The sequence below is a fragment of the Myotis myotis genome, unplaced genomic scaffold, assembly GCF_014108235.1.
Source record: "Myotis myotis isolate mMyoMyo1 unplaced genomic scaffold, mMyoMyo1.p scaffold_m19_p_16, whole genome shotgun sequence".
Taxonomy (NCBI): Eukaryota; Metazoa; Chordata; class Mammalia; order Chiroptera; family Vespertilionidae; genus Myotis; species Myotis myotis.
In genome coordinates, this window is record NW_023416320.1 from 47,869,579 (window position 1) to 47,892,251 (window position 22,673).

At 53.2% G+C, this 22,673-nt stretch overlaps 1 protein-coding gene across 3 annotated transcripts in view; it reads right to left on the bottom strand.

Moving 5' to 3' along the window:
- ZNF704 (zinc finger protein 704) overlaps positions 1–22,673 on the bottom strand; it is a 131,317-nt gene that overhangs the window by 6,663 nt on the left and 101,981 nt on the right. Inside the window, exons 4-9 of one of the 3 annotated variants that reach the window (XM_036338775.1) lie at positions 21,435–21,661; positions 16,232–16,332; positions 13,314–13,581; positions 11,445–11,549; positions 5,814–5,911; positions 4,908–5,154 (exon numbers count right to left, since the gene is read on the bottom strand). In XM_036338775.1, coding sequence (XP_036194668.1) covers positions 5,043–5,154; positions 5,814–5,911; positions 11,445–11,549; positions 13,314–13,581; positions 16,232–16,332; positions 21,435–21,661 — 911 coding nt within the window. In that variant the 3' untranslated portion in view covers positions 4,908–5,042. Of the gene's footprint in view, positions 1–930; positions 5,155–5,813; positions 5,912–11,444; positions 11,550–13,313; positions 13,582–16,231; positions 16,333–21,434; positions 21,662–22,673 lie in introns of those variants that run through there. The other 2 variants (XR_004972564.1, XM_036338774.1) reach the window with 2 other exon arrangements.

The following is a 22,673-nucleotide window of genomic DNA, read 5'->3' on the forward strand; positions in this document are numbered from 1 at the left end:
CCACTGCCCAGCTCTTGGGAACACAGTGACTTTCTGGTCTCCACCTGGCGTGTCTGCGAGTTCTTCTCCCAAACAATCACTTGTTCTGATCAGCAAATGAAAGGTATGGAGTCAGTGCCGAGGACAACATTATTTTAAACACCACTGATGACCTAAGAAGTCTACCTTTGGGCTTACATCCACGATTTTAGAAATTTCTGCCAAATGATACCCACTAGTTAAATGCAGGTTTATGATTCTGGAAGGTGGATTGTAAGCTTTTGTGGCAGAATCTATCATTTTACCCTAAAAAAATGATAAGAATCTCTCTCCCATGGCCTATAGGCATATCTATACCATTTTTTAGATTTAAGATACATAGGATGACTCCTAGTGTCTCTCCCACCCCCCCACCCCCCCGCCCCGCCCCCCACAAACCTTTGAAAACACACGGGTAATGACCGAAGGGGTCGCTGTTGCCATCTTCGTCCCCTGGTACTACTCTCTCCATCTGATCTACATTTCTGCCCTGTCGCAGAGGGTTAGCTGAAAAAACATGCATCAAAACACTTGCTTCAAAGAGGCATAGCCCTTAGTTTGGAGACAGGAACGGCTTATAATATTAACACTTCCTGTCCAGTAAAATATTGTATTTTAGAAAAGAAGCTACAATGTATAAAACCGGGGTCATTTCCCACAAAATGTTCATGTTCTTTGTGATTACAAAACACTGCGTCTTGGAAAGTATCTCCGGTTCCGTTAACTTGAAGAGTGAAGCATGAGCGCTTGCTGTAAAAGCGGTATGTCTCTCAGGAGTGTAGAAGCCTAAGCAGAGTTCTTGTCGTATTTGGAAAATTAAGCAATAACTGCCATTGTGTTTCCGATTACATTCTGACACAACACACGAGCATTGTGATTCTCAGGCCCACAGAGAAGTTATAAAATACGAGATTGTCTTATAAAAAAGGGATCTATTTACAAATCAGAACCCACTTTGATTGCTGGTCCTGTGATCAATACAACTTCTAAAGCATCCAGACCAGCGATTTCCAACTAGTGAGCTGCAAGAATTGTTAAAACGTGCAATACCTGACTGTTTGGTCAGGGCACTGGCCTCTTCTCCCTTAGATTGTCAGATAAAAAATGACAGCAGCCAGCACAACAATAGCCATCTGGTGTCAATGAATTAAAATTATACTTATTTTTTTGGTCAAATCAACAAACATATATTTGGTGTGCTGCAGAATTTTCATAATTAGTCTCTGTGCTGTGAGGTGAAGAAGGTTGAAAATCGCTGCTCTAGGCCAATGAATATGGGCTTTTTTCAAAGTCAGTCACAATGAAACACATCGTATATTTTTTTTTGCTGGCTTGGGGATACAGTTAGCACTGCGTGCTAACCTCATTGCTTTCCTGGCTTGCGGTTTGACCAGTCACAACGGAAACAGACACAAGGAGACAATTTCCACAGGGAGGACCCCACAGGCCCGAGGAGCGGGAGGAGCAGGGAGACCTGTGGGGCCGGGAGGGTAGTTTTCTTAGAGAAAGAAAATTTTCAGTTGCCCTGTGTGCCCAGTGCATTTTCCAAAATGGTCCCCACGCTCATTCCCGCCAGAGAAGCCTCTGTGTCTGCACCATTTACGTGCTAGGAACTTCCTCCCACCCCTGCCCTCAGCACGGCAGGTGACGTGGTGGAGAGAAATTCTACAGGATCATGAGAAAAAGCAGCACCTTGTCCAGAAAAGTCCGGGAAGATCGCCCCTCGCCCTCCAGCGCAGCAAGACGCCCAGCTTTCCCGCGGCTTCGGCTCACAGCCCAGAGCCAGCCCTCCGGGTGGAGGCGGAGGGACGCCAAGGCCATCTCGTGTTGACCCTGGGAGAAAGCCATCCAGGCCGGCCCTCCATGCAGCTCAGCCACTGAGAAACACTCTCCCCTTCCCCCAGTGTCCCCGCCTCCAAAAGTGTAAATTCATGTAAATTTGTCTCGAAATGATAGCATGTCCTAAAACACCCCAACTTTTCTGACTAGAAGATCTAGTGGTAACCAGTCTTCCCAGCCTTCCGCTCCCCCAGCTCTTTCACACGCCCTTAGCTTTCCCTGAGGAATGAACATTAGTGTAGTTTTTTGCTGCTGCTCTCAGCGTTCTGCTCCAGCTGTGCCAGTCCTGCCGCTCTTCCCTAAGCACTCTCCAGCGAAAGCTGCCGCCCGCCCGCTTCCCTACAGAGTCTGGGAGGGAGGTCATGGGCTGCGACCAGAGGCGGACCCCTGGCTCAGAAGGAAGGCGCTCTCTGCTCACTGCAGGTGGCCGCGCCCTTGAGGGGCCAGGGACAGCGTGGCGGGAGGGGGGGGGCCGGGGGGGGCGGGGCAGGGGGGCTGAGCAGCACTTGTCCCTGTGATGGATGGACCCCGCCTGGCCCTGGGACACCCCTTCCCACCCACCTCCCTCCGCCCTCCACCAAGTGAGGACAGAGGAACGTGGTGCCCCAGAGATGGAGGAAGTGAATGTCGGGCTTAATTTGGCACTTCGTTTAGTTCCAAAGTATAACAAAATAGCTCTACATTTTTAAAATTTAGCTTTTACAATCAGTGTTGTATATTGCAACTCATAGCTTCCTGGGTGGCCTGCAAGAAATTGAATTCCTTCTTTTCAAGGCCAGCCAGGCAAAGATCGGTGGTCCCCTAGTTACCAGGTGCCTGGGTACAGGGAAGGGGGGCCCGCATTGCAGGGCGGTACTGAGGCTCTGTGCACGCCTGGCGGGAGCCAGGAGCCCCCGTGGGCGGGAGGCGTGTGTAAGAAGGTGTCAGAAAGGCAAAGATCTCCTAGAGAAGGGCCCTCTGCTCCACCTTCTGCTGTGCCTGTGCTTTGGCTAACATCCAGGCCAGAGCCCAGAACCACGCGTGCCCGGTGTCTCCAGGACCAGGTGCAGGGCTGCCCACGGCACGGTCTCTCCCTTGCATCCCAAAGTTCTGTGTGTAGGGGTGGCGGTGGATGAAGCCCTCATCACTTTAATCATTTGTGATTAGTGACTTAATCCCAGAATCAAGAGCCAGGGGTGCTGCAGAGGAAGCCTCTGTGCCAGGTAGCACCCCACCGCCTCAGTGTGTGGGGAACCTGATCAGATGTTGGCCAGCCCTGGACTCACGGGGACTCCCCACCCCAGCTCAGGCACCAGCACCGGCCACAGCACCAGCTCACAGCGAGGGCACCTATCGGGAAGCACAGGGAGGAGAAAAGACCTGCTAGGGCAGGGGGTGCAAAGCCATGTTTGCATTTGAAAACAATGCCCTTTCTTGGCCAACCCCGTCCGTATGAAGCTCACATTATAGCTGATGCCCTGGTGCTTGCTGAGGGAGCTTCCAGACGTGATAGTAAATAAGCTCTTTTCCTGCTCTCTTGAAATAAGTGTTTTTAAAGAAAAAATATAAATGGAGGGGGAAAACAGGATTTCTTCGAAGGAATCATGTTTAAAAAGTCATATGAGAGTTTAAAAAATCAAATTGCCAAAATATAAGAATATAGATTGTGGATGTCACACCACAGAACCTCCTCATGTAAAAGAAGAGTAACTATTATTCTACACGACTTCTTCCTACTCTTTACAAAAGGCTGTGTCAACCTCTAGACAGATATTACACTTTCCCTGTGCAATGTCCTTTCACATTCCTGTGCTGACCCCGCTCCCGGCTCACAGTCATCCGTAAGGTGCTGGTACCTCTTTGCATAGGGAGCGGGGAAGTGACTCCTTCCAGGGCAATCGGGAGGGGGTAGGAATCTATAGGGCGTGACACAACTCCCCTCTCCTCACACCACCACCACCACCACCACCAGCACCGCCACCCGCCAGGCCAGAGAGCCTGGAGAGCGAGCACAGCACCAGCCGCCCTACGAAGCTGAGAGCGCCCTACAATGCATGTTCCTTTGGTGTCTCTAGGTTCCCTTCTGAGCCAATTCCTGACAAACAGCTCCACTATTTTTACAAGCAAAACAAAGGTTTGGATTTTCCCTTTTACCCATAAAGCGCTTAGACTGCTCACGAACCCGTCCCCCAGACGCGCTAAAGCATAAAACCTACCAAAGTGCACAGAACCGGTCGGTTGGCCGACCTCGCCGCTTTCCGAACAGACAGCCCGGAGGCTGTGCTCTGCCGTCCAGAGCAAACCGCGGGGCCCGCTCGAGTTCTTGGCCTTTGCTCAGACAGACAGTGGGAGCTTGGAGGGAAAGCCCGGTGCCCGGTGCACCGGCAGCGGCTTGGCCAGGCCAGCGGCGGCCCGCAGCCCCAGCTGCACATGCCTGGAAGGAGCGCCAGGCTCCCGGCCTCCCCGCCGGGTCGGCGGGGCTGAGCCGCAGAGGAGCCGGGAAAGGGCTCTCCAGGTCCCAGGAAGACTTCAAGGTGTTCCCTCGGAGCCGCTGGGAGCTGCGGTCGGCTGGTGATCCCACTCGCCATCGGGCCTGCAGGCTCGCACTCCTCCAAGCAGGGCCATTCTTCAAAACAAAACAAACAGGAAAGACACGGGAAAGATGCCAGAGCTGCTCAAGAAGTCCATGGGAACGGGGAAGACCCAGGAAAGCAAGTCTTGTCCTGACACAAATGCCACAGTCACCCGCAGCTTCCCCTGGGTGTCCCCCACCCCGAAACGGCATTTTTCAGGAAGCTCATCAAAATATGCCTCCTCCCGGGGAACATGGCTCCGTGGGACCCAGTGCTGCGGAGACCACCGCTTCCAGGCCTGACCCGGCAGAGGACGGGGACTCCCTCTCGCGCACAGGAAGCGGCTCTGAGCGCACCGGGCCATGTGGCCTTTTTTCTTCTGAAATTCCACCAGGCCTCCTGGACGCGCTTTTCCTGGGCTTCAGGTGTGTTTTGTTTGAAGGAAGAGCGCTTTCCCGAAGCTGCCGTGGCGGTGAGGGCGGGAGGCCCAGTGGCCACAGCTGCACCCCTCAGTCCAGGAAGTGCTGGCAGGCCTTCCAGTGGCAGGCCGTGCACCACAGCCCGGGTGGCCGCGACCTGGTGGCCGTGACCTGGTGGCCGCGACCTGGTGGCTGAGCCCAGTGGCCGAGCCCCTCAGTCCAGGAAGCGCTGGCAGGCCTTCTTCCAGCGGCAGGCGGTGCACCACAGGTCCCGGTTCTCCATGCCGTACACCTTCCGGCACTTCTTGCCCTCTCCCCGAGGCTTCCTGCGAAGGGAGGGTGCGTAGTCAGCGGGAGGAACTCAATGGGCATTGCTGGAGGGGCTGGACACCCCTCGAAAGATCGAGAAAAGTCGGGAAACAGCAGGGTTCTCTTCGGGCCAGGCCTTCCTGTGTGCTGGGTGGCTTTGGGGCCAGGGCCCGGGGCTGTTACTCTGGGCTGCCCTAATTCCTAAGGTCCTATTTGCCCACTTGCGGACATGACATTGGCCATATGCATAGCACTGAGGCAAACACGTACACATGGGAAATACCAGCAGAGAGCATACTCTTTTGAGTTTTGAAAGAGGTACTTTCAAGTGCTCTCTTGTTTCTCAAGTGTCTGGCACTTTGGTTAAGGGGCTCCTGGCTCTGGGAAGAAAGTCGACCCTGTGGTTCCTTTACTACTGGGGTCCGTGCACAGGACGCTGGGCGTCCCAGTCGTCCCCATGGTCTGTTCTGTAGGAGAACTTACTGTGAACGGTCACAACAACAACAAAGCAACGAGTTTGCACTCATAGTTAGTGGATGGGGAAACCATGGGAATAAGAGAAAGGGCGTCGCATCCATGACGGGGACATTTCACGGAAGACCCTGTCTCCGGTTTCTGTTTCTCGCTGTTCTGCGTTTCAGCTGCTCCCTTGGGGCAAGGCGTGTGGGCATCCTACCTCAGGCCGACCGTCCCCCTGGGCGGGGAGGACAAGACCGCGTGGCCGTGCTGCCGCTGCTCTCCTGCGCCCCCGGGGTGGTGGTGTGTTGGTGACACCTGGAAGGACAAGGAGAACAGAGCTGGCGGCCAGGTTCTCCGTGCCATACCTTCAGGGAGCCTCTGCGATGCGGGCAGTGGTCCCTGATCTTAGATGTGGAGGTGGAGTGCCTCCTTCACAGAGAGCACACGTTAAAATGGATGGGGTGGGGCTCACGGCAGAGTGTAAATGCATCTCCCACAGAAAAGACCAGCAACAATGCACGCCTTACACACTCTCATGGTTTTGCCTTGGGCGTTCCACTTTGCCCTTGGTCACTTATTTTCTTTTGAATAATGTTTTAAAGTCTATTCTTAGTTCAAGCCTCATGATCTCCCTTTTTCAAGAAGAGAAAAGCTAGTCAGTGGCCACGACACCCTGTGGGCTCGGCCTTCTGTGACCTGCAGAAGGGGGCCAGCAGGCCCTGCGCCTCAGATCCCAGTGATGTCAGCGCCCTGCCCCTGCTCCTCTCCCATGCATGGCAACAATGAATGCCCTCTCCCCCCCTGTGTCCATTCATAAAGGTCCTCTTCCCAGCCGTGTCCATTCATGAATGCCCTCTCCCCACCCGTGTCCATTCATGAAGGTCCTCTCCCCACCCCGTGTCCATTCATGAAGGGCCTCTCCCCACCCCGTGTCCATTCATGAAGGTTCTCTCCCCACCCGTGTCCATTCATGAAGGTCCTCTCCCCACCCGTGTCCATTCATGAATGCCCTCTCCCCACCCGTGTCCATTCATGAAGGTCCTCTCCCCACCCCGTGTCCATTCATGAAGGTCCTCTCCCCACCCGTGTCCATTCATGAAGGTCCTCTCCCTACCCCGTGTCCTTTCATGAAGGTCCTCTCCCCACCCGTGTCCATTCATGAATGGCCTCTCCCCACCGTGTCCATTCATGAATGCCCTCTCCCCACCCGTGTCCATTCATAAAGGTCCTCTCCCCACCCGTGTCCATTCATGAAGGTCCTCTCCCCACCTGTGTCCATTCAGGAAGGTCCTCTCCCCACACCTGTATCTATCAATGAAGGTCCTCTCCCCACCCGTGTCCATTCATGAATGCCCTCTCCCCACCCGTGTCCATTCATGAAGGTCCTCTCCCCACTCCGTGTCCATTCATGAAGGTCCTCTCCCCACCCGTGTCCATTCATGAAGGTCCTCTCCCTACCCCGTGTCCTTTCATGAAGGTCCTCTCCCCACCCGTGTCCATTCATGAAGGTCCTCTCCCCACCCGTGTCCATTCATGAATGCCCTCTCCCCACCCGTGTCCATTCATGACGGTCCTCTCCCCACCCCGTGTCCATTCATGAAGGTCCTCTCCCCACCCGTGTCCATTCATGAAGGTCCTCTCCCCACCCCGTGTCCTTTCATGAAGGTCCTCTCCCCACCCGTGTCCATTCATGAATGGCCTCTCCCCACCGTGTCCATTCATGAATGCCCTCTCCCCACCCGTGTCCATTCATAAAGGTCCTCTCCCCACCCGTGTCCATTCATGAAGGTCCTCTCCCCACCTGTGTCCATTCAGGAAGGTCCTCTCCCCACACCTGTATCTATCAATGAAGGTCCTCTCCCCACCCGTGTCCATTCATGAATGCCCTCTCCCCACCCGTGTCCATTCATGAAGGTCCTCTCCCCACCCCGTGTCCATTCATGAAGGTCCTCTCCCCACCCGTGTCCATTCATGAAGGTCCTCTCCCTACCCCGTGTCCTTTCATGAAGGTCCTCTCCCCACCCGTGTCCATTCATGAATGGCCTCTCCCCACCCGTGTCCATTCATGAATGCCCTCTCCCCACCCGTGTCCATTCATAAAGGTCCTCTCCCCACCCGTGTCCATTCATGAAGGTCCTCTCCCCACCTGTGTCCATTCAGGAAGGTCCTCTCCCCACACCTGTATCTATCAATGAAGGCCTTCTCCCCACCCGTGTCCATTCATGAAGGTCCTCTCCCCACCCCATGTCCTTTCATGAATGCCCTCTCCCCACCCGTGTCCATTCATGACGGTCCTCTCCCCACCCCGAGTCCTTTCATGAAGGTCCTCTCCCCATCCGTGTCCATTCATGAATGGCCTCTCCCCACCCGTGTCCATTCATGAATGCCCTCTCCCCACCTGTGTCCATTCATGAAGGTTCTCTCCCGCCCCTGTGTCTATCAGTGAAGGTCCTCTCCCCACCCCATGTGTCTATCAATGAAGGTCCTCTCCCCACCCCATGCGTCTATCAATGAAGGCTTTCGCCCCACCTGTGTCCATTCATGAAGGTTCTCTCCCACCCCTGTGTCTATCAGTGAAGGTCCTCTCCCCACCCCATGTGTCTATCAGTGAAGGTCCTCTCCCCACCCCATGTGTCTATCAGTGAAGGTCCTCTCCCCACCCCCATGTAAGACATGGAGGAATTTGGGAGAGCATATCCCTCAGAGTTATCTCTGTACTTAAGAAGGACGTGCTTTAATTGGAGGGGCAAAGCGGGGCGGGGGGTGGGGCGTGGGGGACATCTGCAATACTCTAACAATAAAATCCTAAATAATAAAAGGCTAATATGCAAATTGACTGAACGGCAATATGACCGGTCGCTATGACACGCACTGACCACCAGGAGGAAGACGCTCAACGCAGGAGCTGCCCCCTGGTGGTCAGTGCACTCCCACAGAAGCTGGGCTCATGGCTGGCAAGCATAGCAGCAGTGGCGGGAGCCTATCCCGCCTCCGCAGCAGTGCTAAGGATGTCCGACTGACAGCTTAGGCCCGCTCTCCACAAGTGCACAAATTTTGTGCACCAGGCCTCTAGTAAATAAATAAAACGTAGGGGGAAATTCCATTCGAAAGCAGTCTGGACTGAGCAGTTCCATCTACATGCTATGCATGGTTTTACACAAGCTGAACAAGAGGGTGTCTGCCCTTGAAAATCCTCCTCAAGTCAAAGACAAGATGGACAGATGAGCATAGCAGGTCTTGGGAATTCTGTCACAGTAGCGGCCTTTCCAGGTTAGAAAGGTTGTCGCGGGTGTGACACAGAGACACTCTGGACCTTTTTAATGTCTAACAAAAAGTCACCAACAGGACTGATTGCTAACCACGACACCCACCTTAGCAGATCACGGTTCTTGCCAGAAAGGACTCTAATACCTGATGTCCAAGTCGTTTTCTCCCGCCTGCTCGCTAGTCCCTGGTGGCCGTCTCGGCCTCTCAGAGCGACCAGCAGTGGTCACTCCTCCATGAAGCAGGCAGCTTTCATGACTACACCAGATCCACACTATTGTTTAAACGTGGAATCTGGGGGCATTTTCTGGAAGCCACAAATTCCTAAACTGTTGCCAGCAGTTTGCCTTTTATCCTTGGCTAGTCCTCCAGGGATTTAGTCATTGGCCAAAGCAGCAGCATTGACTGAGCCACTTTCATTAGTATGCACTCTGCAGGAGGTCTTAGTATTTGCTGGAAACCTCTGGGAGTTTCCAGGGGTTGGTAATAAGAATCTTTTGGGAGGTCCTTGGGGAGAGAGGTGGAAAGGAGAAAATAACATGAATATCCATTATCACAAGCTACTCTCTGGATCTTACCAGGAGGTAGAAACCACTGTGCACACCAATGGTATGGGGGTCTATGAATGCTCTTTATAACCTATAAAGACCCAATATATATTTTATTTATTTATTATTATTTTTAAAAAATATATTTTTATTGATTTTAGAGAGGAGGGGAGAGGGAGAGGGAGACTGAAACATCAATGATAAGACAGAATCACTGATCAGCTGCCTCCTACTGGGGATCGAGCCTGCAACCTGGGTATGTGCCCTTGACTGGAATCGAACCTGGGACCCTTCAGTCTGCAGGCCGACACTCTATCCACTGAGCCAAACCAGCTAGGGCTCAATATACTTTTAAATGAATGGTTAGAAATCAGGTTAATTCATGGCAATTTATCAGACAGTAATCATTTAATATGTCAAATAAATTCTTATATACTGCTTAAACCTGATGGCATATTTTAGCACTCATTTATTTTCAAACTAGAGGCCCAGTGCACGAAATTTGTGCACTGGGGAGGGGGGTGTCCCTCGCCCAGCCTGCACCCTCTCCAATCTGGGACCCCTTGGAAGATGTCTGACTGCCGGCTTAAACCGGCAGTCGGACATCCCTCTCACAATCCGGGACTGCTGGCACCTAACTGCTTGCCTGTGTGCCTGCCTGATTGCCCCTAACCCAGCTGTGGGCAAACTACGGCCCGTGGGCCGGATCCAGCCCGTTTGAAATGAATAAAACTAAAAAAAAAAAAAGACCGTACCCTTTTATGTAATGATGTTTACTTTGAATTTATATTAGTTCACACAAACACTCCATCCATACTTTTGTTCTGGTCCTCCGGTCCAGTAAGAACCCATTGTAGCCCTTGGGTCAAAAAGTTTGCCCACCCCTGCGGCCTGACCACTTCTGCCTGCCAGCTTGGTCACCCCCCAACTGCCCTCCCTGCCGGCCTGATCTCACCCACAACTGCCCTCCCCTGCTGGCCTGGTCACCCTCAACTGCCCTCCCCTGCTGGCCTGGTCCCCCCCCCAACTGCCCTCCTCTGCTGACCAATTTGGTTCTGATTGGTCAGTTTCTATGCCAGTCAGCATCTAAAGCTCCACCTCCTAGGCAGCCATTGGCTCCTTACAGTTGACCCAGATTTGGTTCTGATTGGTCAGTTTCTATGCCAGTCAGCATCAAAAGCTCCGCCTCCTAGGCAGCCATTGGCTCCTCACACTTCACCTAGATTTGGTTCTGATTGGTTGGTTTCTATGCCAGTCAGTGTTTCTGGGCCTATCAACAGGGTCTGATCAGAAAGGCGGGGCTGATCAGCAGCCCCAGTGGAGGCCTGGAGAGAAATGAAGGTTGCGGCTGCTGGAGAGAAAGAGAGAGGCAAGTGCTTATCAACAGCTGCCAGGGGCTACGGATCAGACCCTGCTTCTCTCTTCAGGCCTCTCTCCGGGCCTGATTCGCAGCCCCTTCAGCAGTCAGTGCTGAGGCACCGCGCCTGCAGCCAGGGCAACCCAGTGCTGACTGCAGAACTGACTTCCGGTTGGTCAAGCCTCTGGTCATGACAGACCTAGGGTTTTTATATATTAGGATTACACATCCATATGGATGGATTATTCAGGCTTTGGGGGCAAAAAGTGACTTTAATTTTTTATTTTTTTGAACCACCAAGATGACATACCGGCAAACAATAATTTCAAAGTCATAAATATTATGAATGTACTCATAATGACAAATGCCATTTATGTACAGGTGTTTTTTTAATATTCAGGATCTGAGCTCAGAGATGATTTTATAAAGCCTTTTGGAAACATGCAAATATAACACCAACAAAAAACTCTGATCTACATATGACATATTTATCAACAGCTGAAACGCTTTTATCTGACAGAGTAGCCGGGCCTGTCGGAGCCATGAGAAACCTTGCTCAGGAGTTTACAAATTCCACGCAAGATACAGGTGCTTCCAGCCTTCTGGGCTTTGTTTTTCTGTTGCATGTGTCTAAATGTGTTCTCTAACTTTATGTTTGGCTTTTTGTATTTGTACTCACTGGAATGCCTGTGAAGGTAACTGGAGGAGACTGCCAGGAGACACTGAAGCTGCTGCCATTGGGGGTGAACTTGGCCGATCCTGGGATGGTCACGGGGGGCGTGGCCTGTTACAGAGCAAACAGAAGTGGTCAGGGAGGCATGGCACGGTACAGAGAAAACTGTTAAGAAAGGTTTTCCTCAGTCTCAGCTGTCATTTACCAAGGTGGGGCCTCAGAAACTATCTCGGCTGTATTAATAACTTAGACTAGTTATCTGATAGGAAGAGATGAAACATGGCCAAAGAGAGTAGCTGGAAAGAAATTCTTTATATATCTAAGCAATCTATCTAATGTATCAAAGGAGATGGTTTTTGACTATTGACTTCTGAATTTTAGGACAACTGTGAGTGAGATATACTAGTCATTTCTCACTATCAAATTTGGAAATAAACACTTTTATACAGAGATGGTGGGGCGTAATTGGTACAACATTTGGGAGGGTAATTTGGCAATATATAAAAAAATTTTTAGAATTCTGTATATTAGCTACTCCACTTCTAGAATTCATTCTAAGGAAATGGATACAAGGATGTTCATTGTATTATATGTTTTTAAAAATTGGAAATACAAATGTCTAGTAATAGGGAAATGGGTAAATAAATCATAATATACCAACTGAGCCATTACAAATGATGTTGTTGAAGAATACTCAATGACATGCAAATATGTTCATGAGCCCTGGCCCATGTGACTAAGTGGTTATAGCATCTGTCTGTGCACGGAAGGGTCTCGAGTTCGACTCCAGGTGAAGGCCACATACCTGGGTAACAGGTTCGCTCCTGGGCCCTGGTCTGGGTGCATGGGGGAGGCAACCAATCAATGTATCTCTCTTACATTGATGCTTCTCTCTTTCTCTCTCTCCCCCTCCCCTCTCCCTTCCCCTTCCCAGCTTCTACTCTTTCTAAAAATCAATGGAAAAAATATCCTTGGGTGAGGATTAAAACAAAACAAAACAAAAACCCACCACATTTGTGATATATTCAGTGGAAAAAAACCCACAAAGCATAGTAAAAACAGTTCTACAATAGATTTCTTAGTTTTTTATGCACATACACATAGGAGAAAGTCTTGAAGACATACCAAAAATATTAACCAAGAGGCTTTCTTGTCGTTGGGATTAAGGATACATTTTCTCTCTCTGCTTCAGTTTTTAGTATTTTCTATGCTGAACATTTACAATATCTACAGACAGAGAAATCCCAAATATTATGAATACAGGGTTCAGGAAGATGATCAAGTGTGTGTTCCAACCCACTTTATAGATAAACAAAATAATTTCAGTAAGTTGGTTCAAGCTCATGATTTTGGACCTAAATGCAAACATGAACAAAGGAATGAATTATTCTTTTTGACCCACAGAACGAGTCAGGAATAAAATTTATTGCACCATCAAATCTACTAATCAGCTCTATTCCTTTGCTCTTGAGCTTCAGTCTGCCAAATAAGTGGCAAACTTCCGCCACAGGTTTAGCTTTTCGAAGGCTCAGTGCGGTTGCGATGGTGGTGGCTTTGGCACCACGGACGTGTCTGGCAATGCTTAGCAGCAGCATCCTGCTCAGGTGGCATCCTCTGACTCACTCATTACTCTTCTGTGACTTCAAAGGAAAAAAAGCTACGGGCACAGAGATGTTCATAGTAGAGTTATTAATGAAAAAACTGGGTAGATCAGGTACCTAGCAATAAGAGAACAATGGAAACAAGATTGAACTTTATGATGACAATGAACTCCACTACGGGGCTACGGTGTGGGATGCTGTTTTTCTCTTCCTCGGGCAGAATGCAGCTGCTTTTGGTCAGGGGCAAAGTGTCACTCGGGGTCGTGCACGGCACCTGGTAAGCGTGGTCGGTGTGCACGAGGTAGAGGGTGGTAGGGGCCGAGCGGCTCAAGGGCGTCATCAGTTTAGTCTCGGTTTTGGCACCAGGGCTTTCTGTTCTGCTTGAATCCGGGATGGGGAAGGTGGGAGGTGAAGCCAGGGACTGGGAGGGCGAAGCCGGGGCCAGGCTGCCCAGTCCATCCGCCACCGCGTCCGTGTTGAGCTTGATCTCCGTGTAGTAGAAGTCCTCCTCACCATCGCTGTAATCAGAGTCCCCAGCACGCCTAATGCAAAGGACAGCAAAACAGTCAGACCACGCCATCTCGCAGGGCTGTGCCCTCTGTGTGGAATGCTTTTCCTGTCCCGTGTCTGCCTAGAAAACTCTATGCATCCTGCGACACTCAACTGTCCACTCCCAGGGAAGACCTCCTTGACCTCTAGTGGAATTTATCCAAACAATCAACCAAGCAGTTACTTATTCAACAACTTATTGAGAATCTACTCTGTGTAGGCACTCTCCTAGGGCCTGAGCAAGTCGTGGATGGATTCTTCCCTGATGGAAATGACATCTAGTGGGAGAGGCAGACAAGGGAGCCATCAGTAAATAGGTGTTTAATCCATCGGGGACCAATGAATGCCAGAAAGAAAACCTAAGCGGCATACGAGTGCCCGTAAGCAGGTAAGTGATGGGTTGTATTTTACACTGAGCTCAGAGGAGGTGATGTGAGCAGACCTGGATGAGGTGAGGGAGCTGAAGCCTGGCCACGGGAAGAATACAGTGAGGAGCAGGCAGGCCGGGTGGGGTGGGGGGTGCCTGGTGTCTTCCACCAAGGGCGGAGGCCAGGTGCTGGGGGGAGGGCCTGCGGAGACATCGGAGGGGAGGGCGGAGGCCAGGGGCTGGGGGGAGGGGCGGCGGAGAGGGCGGAGGGGAGGGTGGAGGCAGGGTCAGAGGGCTCTGCAGCCACAGGAACGCTCTGAATGTGACAGAAGCCATGGAGGCTTTGAGGAGTCTCAATATTTTTGTTTCTTCTTTTTTTTACATTTTGAAATTGTCATTTTATTTATTTTTTAATTTATCTTATTGTTGAAAGTGTTACAGGTGTCCCCCTTACTTCCCCCATTGACACCCCCCCCCCCCCCCAGGCCTTCAACACACTATTGTCTGTGTCTCTGGGTACGCGAGTGTATATATGAAGTCTTTGGTTAAACCCCCACCCCTGCCCCGGCCTGGAGATGGGAGATGAAAGGGATCGCTCAACATGGATGACCCAGATGAGCCCCGACAGTGGGAGGGGAGGGGAGTGACGAGAACCCAGTCTGGGATGTGTGCTGAAGGTCAGGCTAAGGACTTCACTCAGTGTGCCCCCTGGCGGTGTTCTTTATTTAATTCACGTTATTAAATTACTTCGCACGTTTCTGTAAGTTTTAACCTCTACTGCCTCCTTACAACATTCTCTAGGGCTTTGGTGTCCACAACCAACATGAAATCTCCCCCTGTCCTATCGTCACGACATTGAGCTCATGGTCTAAGGCGAAGGCGGTCCTCTCCCCAGGCCCAGAGAGCAAGAGCTCCTGTGAACCCCACGGTCCTAGGGGTGCTGGCAAAGCTGCGAACCCCAGGCCCAGGGCCTCTGTAGAGCAGAGCACAAAGGGAGCCCAGGGAGCAATGACTTTGCCACCGTGACAGCATCCGGAGCTCAAAGGGCACGGCTGGCGCCACCGACTCTGCAGGCTCTGTCGGGCGGGCGGGCACGGCTCTGCGCGGTGCTGGACAGGGTTCGAGTCCCTGGGCAGGTGGGCTTGACAACAGCCCCCCTACATCCTGAGCGTGGCTTCCGGAGGTTCTCGCTGGACCTTTAAAGAAGCGGAGCTATTTCCGTCGAGGTCGTCCTGACATGAGGTCAGGGAGACACGCCCGCTTCCCCCCTGGAGTCCTCAGGAGCAGGACCGGGGCGGCTGCCCAGAGGGTGCAGGGCAACCCTGGGCCACACCCACTGGGTGACCTGCACGCTGTGCTCTGGGAGGGACGGGCTGCGTCCGCAGACATCAGCCCCATGGATGGGGAGGAGGTCTCTTCCTCACCCACGCAGGTCAGTGAAATCACGCCAGAAACTGTTTATTTCCTTTCCATTTCACTGCGATGGATGCTGCACGTCCTACATTGACTCCTTGTGGGGCAGAGAGACTGCAGTGTCCATTTCTCATCCTGGGGGGAGGACTCCTCTGTGCCCAAGCATCTGGGGCTCAGCATGTGTCTGGGTTTGCCGTCTGCACCCCAGTCAGGATGTGCAGCTTCTCAAGGGCGCCTTCCAGTCCCAGGTCCCTGGACAAGTGGGACCCCGAGCCCACAGGCCAAGACTGGGAACCACCGCTGCCCCGGGAGGGCCTCACCAATGGGCTCCAAGCTTTGGCTTCTTTCCTGAGAAAGGTTCTCATAAAACACAAGGAAAGCGACAGAGGCAGGGCGCCAGAGGTCCCGGGCATCGCAGCAGCAGCTCTGATGGGCAGTGGTGCCTTAACCCTTTTCAGGCTCTAAGTCACGAATACTCTCCATCAGGGGGTCAAAAAGCACATCTACATTTACAGACATCTTCAGGGGGGTCCTACCCTGCCCTGCTGCTGTACTTTTACAAATGGCTCGCCCCACGTTTTACTTTTGACCTTCACATGTGACCCCTGCAGGGCTGACTGTATTGTTAACCTCATCTTCAGAGGAAACCGGGGCGCAGAGCAGTCCCTGACACCCCTCAGTGCAGTATGATGTGCGGTCAAGGCCTCTGTTACTGCCTCCCTTCTCCCCGACCCCCCTCCCTCCGGGGGCCCAGGCCCTTCCTGACTCCACCTGAGCACTTGTGAGGCACAGGAGCTGTCTGGGGCCCGAGGGCGGCCGCCGGCAGCACGGAACCCACGCCCAGCGGGAGGGAGGTGCCTCACCCGAGGTGGACGCCCCGGATGTGCTTCTGGATCCCGGCCGCGGTGCTCAGCACCTTCCCGCAGTTCTTCCAGAGGCACTTGAACATCACCTTCATGGAGTTCTGGAGAGGGGAGAGGATGGAGAGTGAAGTGAAAACGAACCTACCAATGTTGCCGGCCCAACACGCTTCTTCCTTCCTCTTTACCCGAAGCTCATCACGACCTCACGAGTGGACAGATGGACGCACGCGCGGAGGCTCTCTGCCTCTGTTTCACACGAGGAAGCTGTGCTGTGCAAATCTACCCCCACCTGCTGCGCCCGAGGTTGACCTCATGTGTCAGTGGCCCTGCCCGTGGTCTCAGGCTGGGTCTGGCCCTGGGAGACAAGAGGCTCTGGACTCCCCAGTCCCTTCCTGCCTGGCCAAGCTGGGCGGGCTACCTTCCTCCTCCAAAAACCACCACTTCTGTGGGTGTTTCCAGAGTTTTGGTAACTTTATGGGTTCTGGAAACTCCTCTTTTTACTTGTCCCTTCAGACTTAGGGGTGGTGAGGGCCTTGCCCTATAGTTAGCTCTTGGGATCCTGGGGTACCACCCCACGCCAGCCCTACACCTTTGCAAAGAGCCTCTTCAAATTCTTTCTAAATTTTTAAACAAATTTATTGATTTTAGAGAGAGAGAGTTCCTGTTCCACTGGTCCACACATTAACTGGTTGATTCTTGTATGTGCCCCAGCTCAGCAATTGAATCCACCACCTTGGTGTGTGGGGACAACACTCTCACCAACCTGGCCATTGCCGTCCAGCTCTTTAACTACCTGCTGGGTACATCACCCGCTTCCTGCCTGGACCTGGAGGATGCGGGGAAAGCAGGTTATGAAAGAATGTGAACGATGTGATCTTTCTGGGGGTGGTATGTGATGCAAACACACATGCATTCCTGCGTGGTGAAGCGCGGGGGAGGGGCAGCATATTCAGACATTAGTTTCCAAATATAAACATCACCCTGTTTTTAATGTGAAAAAGGTATTTCTTTATAGGTGGAGGTCCCCCTATAATGCTGGCAGGACTGATTTGGAGAATAAGAGCACATTTTTAGCGGATGAGCTCAACTTTAATGGAAGCAGCGGTCTCTGTTCATAGGCGGAGGTGGCCCCTTGCATGCTGGTGGGTGCTTGCCAACGTCCTGACTACGCCCGCGAAACAATCCTCCCGTGCACACAGAGCCACTCTTCTTAAAAATATACATATACATATTTTAATTGATTTCAGAGAGGGAGGGAGAGATAGAAACATCAATGATAAGAGAATCATCGATCAGCTGCCTCCTGCACACCCCCCACTGGGGATTGAGCCCGCAACCCGGGCATGTGCCTTTGACCGGAATTGAACTCAGGACCCTTCAGTCCGCAGGCTGATACTTTATCCACTGAGCCAACCTGGCCAGGGCCAGAGAGCCACTCTTATGTGGCAGGAAAGCGAGCCCTGCAGGAGGAGACCGGAGACAACATTTAACATGGCCCAGCCCTCCCCACGGGCCCCAGCTCCGCCAGGGCAGCCAAGCCAAGCCCAGCTCAGGCACAAGCGCAGCCTCCGATCGGACCGTGACCACCTGCGCTCGAACCTGGCTTCTCCTGGCAGCTGCACCAATGTTCGCGAGGCTGAAGGCCCCCGGGGCTGGGACCGCCCCTGTGCCCACAGGCGTGCCTGGTCTGACACGGCCATGCCCGGGGCAGCCGGCTGGGCAGGGACCAGCAGGCCCTGCAGACCCATCAGCTCGGGGCTGCGGCCGGGACGGGCGGGTCTCCATCGCTGCAGACGCTCCGGCCGGCCCTGACACGGTCCTGGGGGCCAGGCGGCCGGGCTGCCTCGCTCTCTCCCCTGAGGCCTCCGCCTGCTGTGAACTGTGGCCCACACGGGATGCTGGGAGTGGCGTCCGCTTTCCCGACAGACCCAGGCTGACACACAGGACTGACAAAGGCCAAGGTCCCCTCAGTCCCAGCGGGTGGGCCCAGCTGCATCCTGACGGTCCACACTCATCTCCGGGCCAGTCCGCCCGGAGCTGCCGGGGTTAGAGGACCCTGAGGTGTGTGCACACGGCGATGAGGGTGCATGTGTGCGTGTGTGCGTGTGTGTGTGTGTGCGTGTGTGTGTGCGTGTGTGCGCGCGTGTGCGTGCGTGTGTGCGTGTGTGTGCGTGCGTGTGCGTGTGTGTGCGCGTGTGTGTGTGTGCGTGTGTGTGTGTGTGCGTGTGTGTGTGCGTGCGTGTGTGTGCGTGTGTGTGTGTGCGTGTGTGTGCGTGTGTGTGTGTGAACATGTGTGCTGGGGATGGAGGCTCAGACAGGAGGACCAGGGCCTCGGAGGAAGGAGCACAGGTGAGCTCACGGCACCGTCCTCGGCGCCTCGGGTGGGAGGCCCCTCACTGTGCGGCACAGGCTCGGTGACCTCCCTCCTCTGTCCTCCCGGCTCTGGCTGGAGGGCGGTCATCACGTGACACCCACCGGGAGGGACGGAGCTGCTTTCTGGCAGCCGCCTGGTCCTGCCCGATGGGCCCGTTCCTGGGGCAGCGGGTTTCCTGCCACGCGCTGCGCTCAGCGGGCGTGAGGAGCGCAGTCAGCGGACGGGTGCTCGCTCCTGCGCGGGCCTCGCCGACTTTCCCACTTCAGAGCGAGTCACGCTTTCCGGGTGTGAAAGGCAGGCGTGGCTCCTTCACTGATGGCTCCTGCGCAGCCGGCAGTTAACTTGGCGCTCTCCCCTCTGACTCGATCTCCCAAGTGCACAGGGAGAGTGGCCCCGGCCAAGACACCTGCGAGGGAGGCGGGAGGAAGGCCCGGCTCAGCGTCATCGTCAGATCCAGGCGTGCGCCGCCCCTTTGTGAGGGGCCCTGACGTGTTATTACCGTGTGTCTGCCACGGGGGCGGGGCTTCAGGGGCACAGAGACCTGAAATGCTCGGTCACTCTGACTCTTCATGATGTCCCGGCCGAGGGCTGGTAACTGCTGTTAGTTTGTGTTGCAGATGAAGACGCCGATGGTCAGAGAAGGGAAATGATTTTCTGAAGTTTGCAGGGTAGCAAAGTTGAGCTGAGCACGGGGCTCCTGCGACTTCTGATCAGGGCCCCTCCCTGTCCCACGGATCGTGTTCTCTCCCCAAGCGTTTTGCCCACCAGCCACAGCAGCTCCCTATGCACAGCACAGACACGAGCGAACAAGCGAGACAGAAGCGCCGAGAAACGATGCCCTGATCGCGTACGACGCACCGCATTCTCTCAGCTCAAGAACGGAGTGCTGTTTATCCTCAGCCCATTAAGCTGAAGCTGCTGTCGGCAGGGCACTGAGCACGGGTCCCTGCGTGGAGTCCTGGTCCCCACGCCGGCCACCTCTGAAGACAGCCGGGGCCACGCACTCAGATGACCCCAGAGAAAGCCTGATGCACCAGGATGGCCCTTCAGTCCCCATCGCCGCCTGGTGGCTCGCTGACCGGTCAGGCGAACACGGACGCTGCCTGGTGGCTGGTGGGAGCAGCATCTTCACGCCCCGCCTCCGGAAGGCAGGCGCTCCTTTCTCCCCGGCTCTCTGGGTAGGGAGCCCGCAGCCTCCACAGCGGCACAGGCAGGGGACGGAGCGGAGACGGAGGGATCGATGCTGGGGTTGATGGCATCGATGGGTCGATGCCGGCTGCGTATTTTCCTCTTGGAAATAAATTGGGGGGAAGAGGTTGCATGGCAGTCCTCAGGGTTTTGCTTTGAGTTTTTGTTTGTGAATAGTGATTCCCAATGAAGCTACTGAGAACCACTTACAGGACAAATATATAAAGTAGCAGCCTCACACGGACATGGCCATCAAAAAATAACGTGAGCCCTGACTCGTGTGGCTCAGTGGATAGAGCGTCGGCCTGCGGACTGAAGAGTCTCAGGTTCAGTTCCAGTCAAGGGCAAGTACCAGTAGGGTGTGCAGGAAGCGGGTGATCGATGTTTCTCTCTCATCGATGTTTCTAACTATCCCTCTCCCTTCCTCTCTGTAAAAAATCAATAAAATCTATTTTAAAAAAATAACGTGAAAAGGTATTTGAGATGTAGCAGCAGATCGCTTCATCCTACAAAGTGAAATCCTTTTGGAAAATTGTGAGTGGTCATGATAGTGTAAATACACACAAAGAGGATGGAAAGAATATGAGCTTTAGGTTCAGGCAGACCTGGGTTTGAGTGGCGGGCCTGGCCCTTCTATCCTCAGGACAGGGCAAGCTCAACGTCTAATCTCCCTGATCCTCAATTGCCTCATATCAAGTTGGGAGAATGATACCTACCGGCCCTGGCTGGTTGCTCAGTGGTTAATGTGTTGGCCCTCGCACCGAAGGGTCTTGGGTTCAATTCCCAGTCACGGGCACGTACCTGGGTTGCAGGTTCTGCAGCCGTGGCAGGGGCACATGCGGGAGGCAACCAACTGATGTGTCTTTCTCATATCAATGTTTCTTTTTTTCTCCTTCCATCCCACTCTCTCTAGAAATCAATGGAAGAAATATTCTCTGGTGAGAATAAAAAAAAAAAAAAAAATCAGGTACTTACCAGACGGGGACAGCTGTGAAGATTAAATAAATGTGTAATCAATGCATTAAATCAATTTATTAGAGCTCTTTTTCAGGTTTAGTTTAGTAAACCAGTTTTTGGTCTGTAAGTACATACATGCATTTATGTGTCAGCTTTCTTCTTCTTCTTTTTTTTTATCCTCACCCGAGGACATGCTTAGAGAGAGAAACATTGATGTGAGAGAGAAACAGCTATCGGTTGGCTTCCGAATGCTCCTCTATCGGGGATCAAACCCCGACCCCAGGCATGTGCCCTGACTGGGAACGGAACCAGCAACGCTTCAGTGCGTGGGAGGAGCTCCGCCAACCTGGCCTGGCTGGGCAGCTTTCCTGCATGTTTTACAGCCGGTTTTATGAAAATAAGACACAAAAATTCTTCCAATATGTTTTTAAAGCAGAACATAGAAAAGGGAGTTTGTTTTTATTTTACAGGTGAAAAAAATGTAGTCCCAGGAAGAGAATGAGTGAGGCACCAACCCACGTCTGACATGCACTTTTGTAGCTTTCAAACCCTGGTCAACGCTGGGCACCTCTGTCCACGTGGCGCCAGGCGGCAGAGGGTGGGAGCCACACTGGGCGGCTCTGCCCTGATCAGGCCCTGGGTGTGTCCTGGGCCCTCAAAGAAGGCGCGGGAGGAGAGGCTGACCTTTCTCTTCCTGGGGATGGGCTCGTCCAAGAGCAGGTTGCCGGCCTCGGCCTCGTCGATGCCGTCGTCGGGCGCGGGGCTGCGGAAGGGCTTGGCGCAGTCGGCGGACAGCGGCGGTGACGGTGTGGACGGGTTGGACTGGTCGCTGGGGGCGCTCCAGCTCCAGTAGCCGCTGCTGCAGCTGCTGGACGGGGCACCGCCCTCCTTCCAGGATCCGCTCATGCCCTCTGCGAGCCAGACAACCAGCGTCAGTGCGGCAGGGTGCAGGGGCCAGGGTCACCGACGCGGGGGGGGGGGGGGGAGGGCTGGACCCTACTAAGCACCTGCAGCCCCCCGCCCCCCAGAAATGTGCAACAGCTGGGGATGCACTATGCATGCCTTGGGAAGAGAGGTGCATTACCCTTTATAAACACTGAGCTATTTTAACACATGACAGGCTTTCCTAACAGCTCTCTGATGTGGGTGGTTTTGGGATGACAGTGGAGGGGGTAGAAAACAAGAAAGAAAAAGATGCCCTTGTTCACTAAGTTTGGGGAGCTCGGAGTTTACTGGTGTTTCTAAGAGGGAAATCATTTGCAATATTGTCCCCCTCCCCCAACCCGTGTTTCTCATATAGGTCTGAGACCTTTGGAATAGGTTTGTGGAAAACGTCAGTCCCAGATGTAAGAGTCTAAGAGAAATAACATTATAGGAAATAACAGTGCCGTGCATTTGTTGTTTCCCATCTCACAAAACTCATTCACACAGGCCCGTGCGTCCTCACAACACCTGTCTCTCAGAGCAAGCACGGCCACGCGGGCTTTACAGACAAGCACCTGAGGCACAGGAAGCCGCGACTCGCCACGGAGCCAATAGTGGACCAGAGCCCAGACCCTGGTCTGCCAGTTGGCTTCTTTCTCCTTCAGGGCATGGCCCTGTGTGGTAGGAATCCTCCTCTCTTTCCAACAATCTGAGATCAGAGGAAAATTTATGGGCAATATTTACTGATAAGACGGCTGCTGAATTCTTCCTTTGCACTTGCAGGGAAACAGGAAACATTTGCTAATGTGAGAGATCTTTGTCTGGTTAGAACGCCGTGGGAGGCTCCTTATAGACTTGACCTTCTTGTTGGATAATTTCTCCTCCATGTTTATGTGCATTTTGAATACATTAAAACTATATTTTAAGTTCAGGATGGGGGGGGGGATCCCAAAATGTCTCATTATGCTGTAAACATTGGTGTAATTAGTAACGAAGTGA